The sequence below is a fragment of the Mustela erminea genome, chromosome 21 (genome assembly GCF_009829155.1).
Source record: "Mustela erminea isolate mMusErm1 chromosome 21, mMusErm1.Pri, whole genome shotgun sequence".
Lineage (NCBI taxonomy): Eukaryota > Metazoa > Chordata > Mammalia > Carnivora > Mustelidae > Mustela > Mustela erminea.
Window position 1 is genome coordinate 21,086,691 of NC_045634.1, and position 15,762 is coordinate 21,102,452.

Below are 15,762 nucleotides of genomic sequence, written 5' to 3' on the forward strand. Positions count from 1 at the left end.
ACCTTTGACATTTCAATTATTATGTGCCTGGCATGGACCTCCTTGGGTTAATCATACCAACTCCACACATAAGAAGGGAAATCATCAAGATTAGAGCTGAGATCAATGAGGTAGAAACCAAAGATACAGTAGAACATATCAATGAAACTAGAAGTTGGTTTTTTGAAAGAATCAATAAGATCGATAAGCCACTGGCCACACTAATCCAAAAGAAAAGAGAGAAAGCCCAAATTCATCTTGTTTGAAACGCACTGTGCTTCTTGGATTTAGATATCTATTTCCCTCCTAGGTTAGGGAAGTATTCAGTTATTATTTCTTCAGATAAGTTTTCTACACCTTTCTCTCTCTCTTTTTCAAGGATCCCTATAATGTGAATCTTTAGAGGCACAAGATATTGTCCAAGAGATCTCTTAGTCTATCCCCATTGTTTAAAATTATTTTCTCTTTTTGATGTTAAGCTTGTATGCTTTCCATTATCCTTTCTTTTGGATCACTGATCTATTCTGTATCCTCTCATCTACTGTTAATTCCCTCTAGTGTTTTTTTTTTTAATTTCAGTTATTGTATTCTTCAACTTTTCTTGGTTCTTTTTAATATTTTCTGTTTCTTTTTGAAGGTCTTACTGATCTCTTCCACTCTTTCTCTAGCCCAGTGAGCATGATTATGATCTTTAAATTCTTTATCAAGCATATTGCTTATGTCTGTTTCATTTACTTATTTTTCTGAGGTTTTTTTCTTTTTCTTTAGGAGCATATTCCTAGCTCCCTAGTTTGCTTGACCTCCTTGGTTTGTTTCTATGGATTAGGTGAAACAGCTGCTTCCCCTGAAGTTGAAGGAGTGTTATTGTGTATGGTATACCCTATGCAGATTGTGTGTGCTGTGACTCTTGTTGGTGGGCCAGAGCTGTGGCTGTATATGTTAGTTATTTTTTAAACCATGGCTTTTACAGAAAAGAATAAAGAAAAAAGAAAAAGAAAATAAATAAATAAATAAATAAATAAATAAATAAATAAATAAAAGTAGGGAAATAAAAGAATAAAAGAAAAAAGAGAACAAGAAAGAACAAAATAAAAAAGAATAAAATCAAAACAAGACAAAAGAAATTTTTAAATTTAAAAAAAATTAGAGTAATTAAAAATTTAAAAAAAAAAAACACAAAACCATGGCTGTCTTGTTTCCTATACCCTAGGCATAGTGTGACTGCTATAAGCTGGTGGACCCTGGTATCCTTTAGACCACAGACTCTCTATGACCACTGGACCCATCAGTTATGGCTTTATCACCTGCCTGGTATGGCATTAGGACCCTCCATTTATGATGTCTGAAACTTCTCCTCTTGGCAGCCAAATCCTGCTCTGGCCTAGACTTTTAAGGTTGAGGGGGAGAGAGCATTCCCACAGTTCCTCAGCCCTTTTAAACTCTGGCTTCTCTTTTCTGTGCCCCAGCATGACTGGGGCTGGTGTGAGCTTGCAGACTCTGGGCTTCCTGGAGTTGCAAACTCACAGAAATGACCGCACACTCCCATTTTGGTGTTTGGATCTCGCTGCACTCCAGGGTTTAAGGTGGGAAGGGAATATAAACCGGCTTGTGCTCTAGCTCCTCTGACCCAGAGAGCTTTCCTGAAGCTCCTCTGCACTTGGCAGAGTTCTAATTTTCTGGCTACTTGCTCTTTTAAGCCGTGTTTTGTTTTTTGGGTTTTTTTGTTTTGTTTTGTTTTGTTTTGTTTTTTCTTCTGTGCCCAAGACAAAGGAGCCTGTTTCTGGTGCCTCAGTGCTGTTCCTTCCCACTGCCATTTGCAGTGTTAGGAATGGAAGTTTCCTTTGTTACCATCCATCTTTCTTGCTGTTCTCTTGCCCTGCTCTCTGTGTTTTGTTGTTCAGTAGCTGTTCAGTCAGTTTGTAGTTCTTCACAGGAATTGTTCTATTAATAGGCGTAGTTTGGTATGTTCTGTGGAGAAGGTGACTTCACAGACTTCCTACATCACCGTCTTGAACCAGAACTCTAGTATACCCATTTCTAAACGAGGAAATTGAATCATACATGTCAAGTATGTTTCTTAGCACTCAAATAGCTCATAGTTTATTAGAGACATTTAAGCTAAATGATTCTAAGCCATTGTAGTGTCACCACAGAGGTCTGATGAGAACATAGAAGAAAATGAGGTGAGGAGAAATGAGACCTGTGTTTTCATTCGACGCGCGCAGTGACCCTGTTACATAAGGAGAGTTAAGTGAGTTACTCAGGTCATTTAGTGAGTAAGGGTTATCTATGAGCTTCTACCTCCTGACTTCCTACAGTGCCCAGATAGCTCCCACTACTGCCCCTTCCAATTTTCAATAAGATGTTTCTCCAGTATTTGCCTTTTAAAATCAGAACTTCTGAAGAGTTATGGTTCTTTATTACAAAATCAAGCATGGTTATGGGCGACATGTCAGTGTCACTTGTCAGCAACCCTTTAGCATGTCAGTGTGTATTGGGAGTAGGAGGAGGGGGAAGGATGCTGGTAACGGGGAAAAGGCCTGCAGAGATCATGTACATGCCTTTCATATCAATGCATTTTTTAAATAGGATCTGGAGTCGGGATCTGAGAGTGGAGGAGATACCATTTCAGTAAATCAGACACAAATGAATTTGTCATCTAACACTGAATCTACCAACTTACCATCTTCCACCACAGTGACAAGTTCTGGAACCAAACCCAAGTCTACGGTAAGTTATAAATAATAACAGTCAGTTTTAACCTGAAATGCTGCTGATCGTAAGGTAAGAGTTGATATCTTATCCATTCAATATAGAAGAAATACTCTTTGAGCCTGAGTTGCAATGACTTAATAGCATTTAATTAAGTGCGATCCAGCATGTGTTTTTTTGTTTGTTTGTTTGCTTTATACTGATAACACAGTATTTCACTGAAACAGGTCATGGTTCTAGAATTATGCAAAATATGGTATCAAATTGTGTTGCTGTATACTCAGATCATTAAGAAACTAAGAATAAAAAATCTAGAGACTATTCGCCCTGCATTATAACCCTGACCACATCACTTACCAGTCAGAAAATCACCTAAGACTAGATAGATAGATAGAAATTTACACACATCATGATTTTTTGTGGGTATTAAATGACATAACTCAGGTAAAGCACTTAGTGAAATGCTTGGCACAGAATAAATACTGAGTAAATGTAAGTTACCATCATCATTATGACGCTTCATCAACTTTACAGTGCTACCAAAACAAATAAAAGGAGAATTACCACATATAATAATACAGCAGGGTGAATTGTAAATAAAAGTCATTTTCCTTTAAGTAAAAAGTTGAACAGCTACAGGAAAGCAGTATTTGACTGTAAAAGGTAACATTTATGGAGGAAGTAATTACTACTTCAAATATCTGAAGTCCCAGCAGATCCAAAATAACCTTTCCTAGTTTAGTGAAAATCAAAGTGGCGTATTATTTTTTTAAATGCCCATGTTAGTTTAACACAGAGAAACAAGTTTGGATGACTTGTTTGCCTGACTTTAAAATAAAAGGCAAGTCTGAAATAGGACTCAAAAGAGAATACTCAGAATTTAAAACATGGTAGATATGTTCAACTGCAAGAATATCTAGAGACTTCTAATAGAACAAATATTTATTGGACATCTACTACATGTCATGCAGGACGCTCAATGCAAGAGTGGGAGTGGAGAAAAACATGTTTTCCATCTTTAAACAGTTCACACTCTTGCAAGGGTGGGTGGGCAAGTAAAGAGTGAAATGCAGTATCATATTCTATGGTAGGGCTGTATAGATTGGAAAGATCAGGAACTACTTATCTGCTACATAATGCTATTGTAGGGTACAGTGAAAAAACAGCATCAAAAATAATGTGTATCAACAGGCAGACTGCAATGAATTCATGCTCTTCTTTTTCATAATGGATAAGAAGGTTCAAATGCAAAATTAAAATAGGAAACCAGATGATCTCACTTCATCACATTCTTATTGAAGTAAAAGGTAAAATCCTCTCAGCAGCTTTAACCTGAAGGTTTGGGAATCATTGGAGCATTGGCTTTTTGAACATTGGGATAGGTATGGGGCTGACATACAAGGAAAAAGTAGAAAGGAAGCTGAATTCCCTTGTTAAAAGTATTTATGCTTAAATTATCTTTTGAAAGCACCTGCTATTATCCTGAAGAGCAGTTCTTTTCTCTCATATTTTTCCATGTTCATCTTTTACTTTAGAATAATTACTATTGGTATCTGCTACTTCTCCCTTAAAACATACATATGTTAGTGTGTGGTCACCTTATAATTTGTAACAATTTATACACTTTATGCACAGTTCTGTCATTTTTCTTACGTATTCCCACATTTATAAATGTGCTCATGTTTATAAATGCATTTCCCCTGAGATATGTCTGTATATTTTTATGATAACCATCTACAGTAAATTTTTAGAATGAGAAACATAAAACCATCAGTGTTGGGGACTTTAATCCTTTAAAACACTTGAAGATGGGTCTGTTTTCAAATTTTTCATGTTTGCCATATTGATTGACCAAACTATTCACCCCACTGGCAAAATTAAGAAATACTAACATTGGGGCACCTGGATGACTCAGTAGGTTAAGTAAGCATCTGCCTTCAGTTCAGGTCATGATCTCAGGGTCCTAGGACCTAGCCCCACATCAGGCTCTGTGTTCAGCGGGGGAGCCTGCTTCCCCCTCTTCCCCTGCATACCTCCCCCACCCCACTGCTGCTCTGTCTCTCTCAAATAAATAAAATCTTTTTTTTTAGAATATTTTATTTATGTATTTGACAGAGATCACAAGTAGGCAGAAAGGCAGACGGGGGGGTGGAAGCAGGTTCCCTGCTGAGCAGAGAGCCCGATGTGGGGCTCGATCCCAGGACCCTGAGACCATGACCTAAGCCAAAGGCAGAGGCTTTAACCCACTGAGCCACCCAGGAGCCCTCAAATAAATAAAATCTTTAAAAAAAGAAACACCAAAATCAATTGTTGAACAGAAACATACTTTTTCGTGCCCCTAAGACAAATATTTACTGAAAAGTTGTCAATATTGCATAAAATTATGACTGTCTACCCAGCTGTTCAGGTGTGTCTTGTTACCTGGGCATACCATCACGGCTTCATTGTGATGCCACCGCTCATTAGTCAATGAGCACTGAGAATCATTATGCAGGGGACTGAGCTTCCAAACACAATATTCCACTTCAAGACAACCAAAAACTGCTTAACCCATCTTGACCAATACCACAGGCAATTAGAGAACTGTACATGGAACTCTGTCCAGCTACTGAACTATAATTTAGTAAAATTCTCTAGCAGGCCCTGAGAAGAACCCAGAAAGAAACACTCCACTGTCAAAGACAAATGACTTTTAGGAAATTTCTTAAAGAAAATGGCCAATAATGAAAATAGCTTGAAAAGCAGGCTTTTGTTTTGCGGGGGGGGGTTGTTTTAATTGTGTGTGTGTGTGTGTGTGTGTGTGTGTGTGTGTGTGTGTATTTAATTTCATGTTATTATTGGTTTTGTTTCTTTTGAATACAGTTCTTTTTTACTATAGTTTGAAAATAATTCTTTGACTGTGGGGGTCAATTCTGTTTCCAGTTTTTTTCTGGGTAGGAATATTAGAACAAAGAATTTTACCTATTTTGTGGAAGAGTAAACAGATACTTTCCCCCTCAATTTGGAACTTGGGAAATGATCTGTTTGTGTAATGGCAGTCTGGTTACTTTGTGAAAATAGAGAAAGCTCCAGTATCCTACAGAGCCCTTCTTTTCACCAGGAACTAAAATTTCAAATTTAATATTAAACAGAAACATTAAATTCTAAGAACACCTACATCTAACATCCACTCATAATGAACAAACCTTCTGCTCCATAATGTCATAATTTAACAAAATGTTTATTTTTATTTCAGAATTATTTAATGTTATATTTGATTTGCTGCTGTGAAATCTATTTATAATGGTGACTAACTACCACAAATATTTGGCTTTCCTTTTGTATGTAAGACCTCTGGGTTTCTACATGTCTATTTTTTCAGTAAGTTTTCTTTTTTATATGTATTATTAGGACAGGACCATTGAGTAATCTTCAGATTTTTCTTGAAGACTATATATCATGCCAAAGAGTGAGCATTAAAGTAGATTTCTGTGATGTATTTCACACAAAAATGAAAAAGTCAAAAGGTAGGACACCCAGCACCAAAAAAACACATAAGAAAAAAGAGATCTAGTGCTTCATGTCCAAACAAATCACCAATTTCTCTCTCAAAATCTGTGATTTGTTCTTTTGAAACAGTCCCATAATGCCTTTCTTGAGAGACACTTTCACAAACAACCCATGATCAGTCATATTACTTTTATACAAAGTACTCTGACTCACTATAGAAAGATATACTGGCATCCTTCTGGCCATGGTATCGGTTGGTTAAGTTGTTCCTGTATTCATTAATGTAGGGTTTTGCATGAAAGATTTCAAAGCAGGGCACTAAAACCTCAGGGGTTTTGTTGTTTTTTTTTCTGAAGATACTTAAAAGTGTAGGTGTTCATTAAATTACTATTCATCATACATTTATGCAAAGAGAAACCAAGCTCTAGATAACAAGGAAAACGTATTTCATTTGTAGAGTAAGTAACTGGAGGAAAAGGGACAATCTAGCAGTCTGTAAAATAACCAAGAGCATCATTAAGAGCAATGCAAGGATATGTTTTCAATTTAGTCTAAATTCCCCTTCCCTCTTTGTCCCAGAAACTCCCTTACTTGCCTTGTGATAGAATTCTAATAACAGTGATGAAACCCTCAATCATTTGGGCATGTTGGAACCACAGCTAGACAGAGCAGCTTTGAGAATGTCCTAAACGATCTAAAGGAATTTTGAAACATATTGGCATTCATATCAGAATGTATTAAGTACTAGAAAATAACCCTTTTATTGAAGACATCAAAAACAGCAGAAATTATTAACTGTCCTTATTGTAATTACTACAGAGTAAAAAAGACAGATACATCTTATTTTAGCTCAAGGTGGCAACAGTGGGTCTAATTCCGCAGATTGAATACACCCCTTATCTTTTCATCATTACTACCAAAATAGCAAAGGGATAGATGAGGGAAAACATCAGCTGGTGGAAAGATAGGAACTTGGAGCAGGCAGCCGGACACCCAGCCAAACACTGCCAACTTCTTTAGAGAGCGGTTCAGAATAAATCTTGCCTAAGGCCTGCCACAGTGTGATGAAAATAGAGCTCAGGAGTATGCCCTGACTAGAGTTCATGATCATTTCTAGATGACTTTTAAAAAGACTCCCAATACTACAATCAACCTAATAGTCCCAACTGCTTTTACTGACAGTTCCAAAACTTGCACGATCTATTCTATTGTTGAAGAGAACAGTCTCTCAATATGATCCCCAAGACAACCGTTTATGCTGTGGTCAGTTTAGTGAGGCATTTACTGCAATGTATTATTTTTCTCCACTCTGCATGATAGAAACAAAATAGTAATTTTCCGGTCTGGCATTCACTTGTCAATAGCATTGTCTTCCCTAAAAGGTATAAATGTTTTGAGGTGCAGGGGAAATGAAGGTGATGATGGCACTATGTAAGAATTTTGACATCTTATTTTTAATAAATGTTATTTAACTTCAAGTCTTTAAAAAACAGGATCTTATTTTCCCCTTTTTCAGTTAATGTGATATGGTCACATCTACACTGTTCTTGAAATTATCAGTTTATATTTTCGCCACTGTGCATACGAGATCCATAAATGGTCACTCGTAGTATTTCTATGAATCTATATCTCTTCATGGTAGAAAGCATAGACAACAAGAATATGAGCTTTAAGAAAGTTTTATTTAGGGCTCCTGGGTGGCTCAGTGGGGCAAGCCTCTGCTTTTGGCTCAGGTCATGATCTCAGTGTCCTGGGATGGAGCCCCACATCGGCCTCTCTGCTCAGTGGGGAGCCTCCTTCCCTTCCTCTCTCTCTACCTGCCTCTCTGCCTACTTGTGATCTCTGTCTGTCATATAAATAAATAAAATAAAATCTTTAAAAGAAAGGAAGTTTTATCTAGGTAATAATTATGGAGAAAAGCATTGCCTATGTAATAATAATTATGGAGAAAAGCATTGCCTACATAATAATAATATCAAATATAAAAAAGACAAACATTTATAAGGACAAACATTTATATGCGTGGCAGACACTATATTATGGACTACCGAGGCATAGTTCATTGAATCCTCACAGCAGCTTTTTAGGTAGATGCTATGATTTCCTAGAGTTCACAGATGAGGAAACTAATGTTTACAATGGCAGCTCTGAGTTGCCTAGGACCTCACCGCTTAGGAAGGGATGGGGCCGGGATGGCCCTGAGATCTTCCATGCTCCTAAACACTGCTTTACGCAGAGATTCACCTGCCAGCCACCTGGCTTCAGAATCAACATAAATTGGTTTGAGAGGTTTTATGTTGGAAACAAATTGTCACTGATGTTTGAGTTGTCAGAGTGCCCAACCCAGTTTCATCGCACAGTAAAGAACCAGTTTGTCAGAGCATGGCATAGGTCATATTGTTCTAACATCATTTTCTAAATCATCTGTCTACCATAGATTTTTTACATGTGTTTGGGTATGTATGCATACACACATGCATACACACACATGTGTGTATTAAATTATACATATATGTGTGTGTTTATATGTGTGTATCATAAAATACATACATATATTTGTGTATGTATTTATACACACATACATTCCCTGGTGTTATTTTCCAAACACCTTTGTTGAGTAATTTTTAACCAAATGGTTCGATTTTTAATGAAACCAAATTTGTAATTATTAAGTTTTTATATAGCCATAAAATTATTATTTAGTATAAGTATTTATAATATATTAATTTTGTATGAGATTATTTCTCAGGAAAAACACAGATAGTATAAAGGCATATTTATTCATTGTTACCAGTTGTGGGGTGTGGTGATGTCTTTATCTGGGATAGAAGATTTAAGGTTTGACAAAGTTTGAGAAAGGGCTTCTAAAGGGAAGCTCATAAGGTAGAAGACAGAGGTTAATGGACACCTTTGACAACCAGTAATCAACTTAATTGTTGCTTCTGTAATAGGAAGACTTCCATGTAGGCTGGTTAAAAATAAAAAATAGAAAGCTTATGAAGTACTGTTTTGATAGAGAACAATTTATTAGAGATGTCAAGGACAGTCTGATTGGGAGTATGATATTAATTATGATGAATTAGCCACACAAGATTTAAAAAAGAATTCTTAACTCGGAATTTATGGGTGAATTTAAGAGGGTGCCTGAACCCTTTGAAGTTGTATTTTAAATTATATATACACACACCAGCATTTACGTGTGGGAAGGCTGTCAGTATCTGCATCAGATTGTCAGACTCTCCAAGCCTGCCATAAAGAAATGCTCATCTGAGATTTGGTTTTTTCTCTATTTGTTTTTTAATTAACATATGCTGTATTGTTTGCTTCAGGGGTACAGGTCTGTGAATCATCAGTCTTACAAAATTCACAGCACACACCATAGCCCCTACCCTCCCCAGTGTCCATCACCCAGCCACCGTATCCCTCCCCTCCCAACCCCCCAGCAACCCTCAGTTTGTTTCCTGAGATTAGGAGTCTCTTATGGTTTGTCTCCCTCCCTGGTCCCATCTTGTTTCATTTTTTTCTCTCCCTTCCCCCCACGACCCTCTACCCTGCCTCTCAAATTCCTCATATCAGGGAGAGCATATGATCATTGTCTTTCTCTGATTGACTTATTTCACTTACTGTAATACCCTCTAGTTTCATCCACATTGTTGCAAATGACAAGATTTCAGGGTTTTTTTTGACGGCTGCATAGTATTCCTGTGTGTGTGTGTATGTGTGTACACACCACATCTTCTTTATCCATTCATCCATTCATGGACATCTAGGTTCTTTCCATAGTTTGGCTTTTGTGGACATTGCTTCTATAAACATTCGAGTGCACATGCCCCTTCAGATCACTACGTTTGTATCTTTGGGGTAAATACCCAGTAGTGCGATTCCTGGGTCATAGGTTAGCTCTATTTTCAACTTTCTGAGGAACCTCCATGCTGCTTTCCAGAGTGGTTGCACCAGCTTGCATTCCCACCAACAGTGTAGGAATGGTCCCCTTTCTCCGCATCCTCACCAACATCTGTCATTTCCTGACTTGTTAATTTTAGCCAATCTGACTGGTGTGAGGTGGTATCTCACTGTGGTTTTGATTTATATTTCCCTGATGCCGAGTGATGTGGAGCATTTTTTCATGTGTCTGTTGGCCATTTGGATGTCTCCTTTGCATAGATGTCTGTTCATGTCTTTATCTCTTGATTGGATAATTTGTTCTTTAGGTGTTGAGTTTGATAAGTTCTTTATAGATTTTGGATACTAGCCCTTTACCTGATATGTCATTTGCAAGTATCTTCTCTCATTCTGTCAGTTGTCTTTTGGTTTTGTTGACTGTTTTCCTTTGTTGTGCAAAAGCTTTTGATCTTGATGAAGTCCCAATAGTTCATTTTTGCCCTTGCTTCCCTTGCCTTTGGTTGGTGTTTCTAGGAACAAGTTGCTGTGGCTGAGGTCGAGGTTGCTGCCTGTGTTCTCCTCAAGGATTTAGATGGATTCCTGTCTCACATTGAGGTCTTTCATCCATTTTGAGTCTATTTTTGTGTGTGGTGTAAGGAAGTGATCCAGTTCCATTCTTCTACATGTGGCTGTTCAATTTTCCCAACACCATTTGTTGAAGAGACTGTCTTTTTTCCACTGGACATTCTTTCCTGCTTTGTTGAAGATTAGTTGACCGTAGAGTTGAGGGTCCACTTCTGGGCTCTCTATTTTGTTCATTGATCTATGTGGCTGTTTTTGTGCCAGTACCGTACTGTCTTGATGATGACAGCTTTGTAATAGAGCTTGAAATTCAGAAGTGTGACACCACCAACTTTGGCATTCTTTTTCTACATTGCTCTGGCTATTTGGGGTCTTTTCTGTTTCCATATAAATTTTAGGATTATTTGTTCCTTTTTTTTTGAAAAAAATTGATGGCATTTTGATTGGGATTGTGTTAAATGTGTAGATTGCTTTAGGTAGCATAGACATTTTTACAATATTTGTTCTTCCAGTCCATGAGCATGGAATGTTTTTCCATTTCTTTGTGTCTTCCTCAACTTCTTCCATGAGTACTTTATAGTTTTCTTAGTACAGATTCTTTGTCTCTTTGGTTAGGTTTATTCCTAGGTATCTTACGGTTTGGGGTGCAATTGTAAATGGGATTGACTCCTTAATTTCTCTTTCTTCTGTCTTACTGTTGGTGTATAGAAATGCAACAGATTTCTGTGCATTGATTTTATATCCTGACACTTTACTGAATTCCTGTATGAGTTCTAGCAGTTTGGGAGTGGAGTCTTTTGGATTTTCCGTATAAAGTATCATATCATCTGCAAAGAGTGAGAGTTTGACTTCTTCTTTGCCAATTCAGATGCTTTTTATCTCTTTCTGTTGTCTGATTTCTGAGGCTAGGACTTCTAGTACTGTGTTGAATAGCAGTGGTAAGAGCGGACAACCCTGCCATGTTCCTGATCAAGAAAGGATGTTCTACTTTGTCAAATGCTTTTTCAGCATCTATTGAGAGTGTCATAGCTCATTTGAGTTTTGATGATTCAATCAGTTATCTGGTGAAGATACCTGATGAACATGAGAACACCTTTGTTACAAATAAAATACTTCAGGCACATTGACAGGAATTATTTCTTTCAGGCTTATTTCCTGGTAGAGAATTCCACATAGCCTTTTTGCAATAAATTAGGCTATGCTTCATGGATTCTTGAAAGCCAATTTTCCTATGGGAAAAAACACCATTGGCATCTGTCTCAATTATATAGAATTTCAATAAAATTAAAAGTGATCCAAGAAAGAAAAGAAAAATCATCAGGATTTTCCCATAATAGTTTCAGTGTAAATCAAATTTTGTATCTGAATGTAATCATATATCTTATACATATGATCATTAAGCTAACCTCATTATGTTAGTGATATATTAAAAGACAGGCCTTAAAACTGAAAACAAGAATATAGATTCTGGAGTCCAAATCATATCATTTTAAAGTATCTCATAAAACCCAATTCATACAAGGAATTTTAGTACTATTTGTATTTTGTTTTACCGGAGTATTACATATTATATTTTTAAATTATATACAATATTATATACTATATTTTTGTTTAAATGGTTATCAGTTGGTTATTTTTAATACAACTGGTAAATTTCCCTAATGCTGTCCATTATTTAAAACAAAATAGAGGGATAAAACATTATTGTCTTCTTTACAAAGAGGAACTGCCAATACTCCTTTTTACTGAAGTCTGGGGGGAAATGCAAGATGATATATAAAATTAATTAGAATTTAATAATATTTCATAATGTCACATAAGTAAATAGTCAGCAAAGGAAAAAATGACACACATAGAATTTTTAAAGAAAGTTTAAGTCAGCCTCTTATGAAACATCAAAAAAATTGAATTAGTACAGTTTACCATTAATAAACGCAAAAATGTGATGGTCTTAGAAAAATGCCTTTGATTGTAATGCTTTTGAATGTGGAAATTTAACTCTGACACAGAAAAGCAGTAACATTAAAGTATGTGGATTTTTAAAGAAATATTTCTTTGTTCACTAAGATCCTCATTGTTTATGAGAAAGAAAAATAAAGCAAAATTTATAGCTTTTTAAGGAAAAACTGAGCCACTAAAGAGCTGGAAAAAATGTTTTTGAAAAGGGCATCATTCCGTTATTATTATGAAATATTTCTTAGAATTCAGTGATTGTAAAGCATAGAGGAACCCATTCACATATTCTGGATTTTGAAATAATAAATATGTAATTCATTAACCTTGGGCTTTGAAAAATAGAAATATTTTTATGGTCGTTTTCTTTTATATTTAAAATAAATTCAAAATCCTCTCATTTCTTATGTTTGAAGATACTGACATCTGTTTCCAATGCATTTACACAGTAATTCATGACAGTCTTGCTTGGGATGGGTTATTTGATCTCCACAATGACCTCCTCACAACAGTATTTTCACTTTGAAACTAGAAGTTTCGTTTTGTCGAAAATAAGCATAACTTGTACCCAGATTCACTGATCCTTAATACTAAACACTGAGTGCATGGTATTGAAAGAATTTTTTGAGTTGGCAAAAATGTTTTTCTATCTTGTTTGTGTTTATTTTATAATAATCTAGTTAATTAGTTCAGAGGAGAATTCCTAAAACGAAAAAAAAAAATGAGGAACATGAGGGGGAGGAATGGCATACATAGGATTGTGGGACAGTTAGAACTGAATAGATTCCATTAGGCAAAAATAAAAAATCATCTCTGCAATCTGAGGTTTTAGTCATATGAATAGTACTTTTGTGTGTTATCATCATTACAATGAGAAAAATTTAGTTTTTCCATGTGCTGATGCTACTTCTCGAATCCAGCTCATATTTTCATCCAAGAGCAATAACAACTTCCAGTTATTTCTGGGCAATGTAAAATGGCAAGCCAGCAGCGTGCCACATCACAGCAACCAAGAATATAATTCATAGCACTGAGCAGTAATAATAACCACTAAGTCGTTTTCACAGTCCTCCCTCTCTTCCTTTCAGACCTCGCTGTCCCAAAGCTCTAAGTACATATTCAATATGTCCCCCCCCCTTTTTTGCTTTTCCACTCTGATTGATAATTAATTTTAGCCCTGGCATTTGTTGGCTTCAACACTCAACTTCTTAAAGACAGTTGAAGTCAGTTGAAGTGTTGAACCAAGGACTCCATGGGAATATTCAGTAGCACTTACACAAAGTTTATAGTTAGGGCCTCCTAAGCTCTAGTTGTGAGCTGTCTACAACATAACAAACTTCTTTTTTTTTTTTTTATAGATTTTATTTATTTATTTGACAGAGAGAAATCACAAGTAGATGGAGAGGCAGGCAGAGAGAGAGAGAGAGGGAAGCAGGCTCCCCACTGAGCAGAGAGCCCGATGCGGGACTGGATCCCAGGACCCTGAGATCATGACCCGAGCCAAAGGCAGCGGCTTAACCCACTGAGCCACCCAGGCGCCCCAACATAACAAACTTCTAAATGAAAAAATAAAAACATGTACCATGCATTTGGATATTCTGAACCTCACTTATAAACATTTGGAATCTTATAAATAAAAATATGAAAGTAGGGGCCCCTGGGTGGCTCAGTGGGTTAGGCCGCTGCCTTCGGCTCAGGTCATGATCTCAGGGTCCTGGGATCGAGTCCCGCATCGGGCTCTCTGCTCAGCAGGAGCCTGCTTCCTCCTCTCTCTCTCTCTGCCTGCCTCTCTGCCTACTCGTGATCTCTCTCTGTCAAATAAATAAATAAAATCTTTAAAAAAAAAATATGAAAGTAAACATTTGGAATCATATAACAAAAATATGAAAGTAAAGGAATTTTTTACTTTCGATTCATGATGTCCTTAAACACCATTGCTTGAAAAATACCAATATTCCTGACTCTTTTAGGTATTTAATGAACATTTTGTATGCTAATTTTGTTTTTTACGTTATTCTTTACATTATTGTCAGCACTGCCATTTTTAGTGATTGTTTCTTTCCACTTAATAACTTAGTGTAATCCAGATGAATTCTGTATTTGTAAACTCCTTCCAAGTAAAATCAGTTGATGTTCATGACAATGACTCTCATTGTTTCCTGTTCACTGTAAATTGTTTTATCCGTATTATTTTGTTGTTGATTTGTTTTGAAGGCCCCATCTTTGTTTGTAAATACTATAGTAATTCATCAAATGGGCACTTATCAAATTATCCATAATGCAAAATGCAGAGAATTCTACAGACAGCCAAAACTAACCAAATGAATCAGTGCTGTTTAGAATGAGCTCTGGGACCACCCCCCTTCCCCACCAAAACTGCCTTCCTCCACCTGCCCCGACCAGATTTATTTACTTTTAGCTCTTTTACATATTGGCCTTATGAATGAGAGCTTCTTTGGTCAATCCATAGCATAGATTTTGTCCAAATCCTAGACTAAACAAACTATAGAAGTGAGAAAATGTTGAAGAGTGTGTGTGTGTGTGTGTGTGTGTGTGTGTGTGTGTGTGTCCAGAAAGCCTGTGATATGTATCTTCTCCATTTCTAAGATCGCTATGGTGAAACTGCCCCTAGAGCTTCCATGCTACTAGGGCAAGATCTTCACTCCTAAAACTTTATCCTCACTGAGTCCCGAACTCTGGGAAATAAGGAATAAGAAAGTGTGAGAGAGAGAATCCTGTCTGGATTAGAAAAACTTTTAACTTCACCTGGGTCTGGACTTTTGCTGGCCCAGTTCATTAAGGTCTAAGCGTCAAATAAATTCTATACTTCAGAACATGGGTTGTAGATAGATAGGTTTGTTTGCCTTTTTGTTTGTTTGCTTATTTGTTTACTTTGTTTCTGTTGGGGAATAAAGTCAGAATTTTAAATAACTCTTAACAGATTAACATTCAGAACTCAGAACTAGTAGAATTTCCACTTAGATATATTTCCTAAGCAATATTACCTAAGTATTTAATTTTACCCTTGGAATTTTGTGATATCAAAATTATATATCACTTCCCTATTTGTAAAACATATGTTTTACAAGTATATATGATATATATATCATATGATATATATAGTGTTTATTATATATAACACTACAGTGGACAGTTCTGTACACA

At 36.4% G+C, this 15,762-nt stretch overlaps 1 protein-coding gene across 1 annotated transcript in view; it reads left to right on the plus strand.

The window, feature by feature from the left end:
- The window catches only part of DLC1 (DLC1 Rho GTPase activating protein), a 410,622-nt gene that overhangs the window by 114,315 nt on the left and 280,545 nt on the right, over window positions 1-15,762 (plus strand). The window contains exon 4 of the mRNA XM_032328905.1: window positions 2,569-2,709. Within this exon, the coding sequence (XP_032184796.1) occupies window positions 2,569-2,709 (141 nt within the window). The remainder of the gene's footprint in view (window positions 1-2,568; window positions 2,710-15,762) is intronic.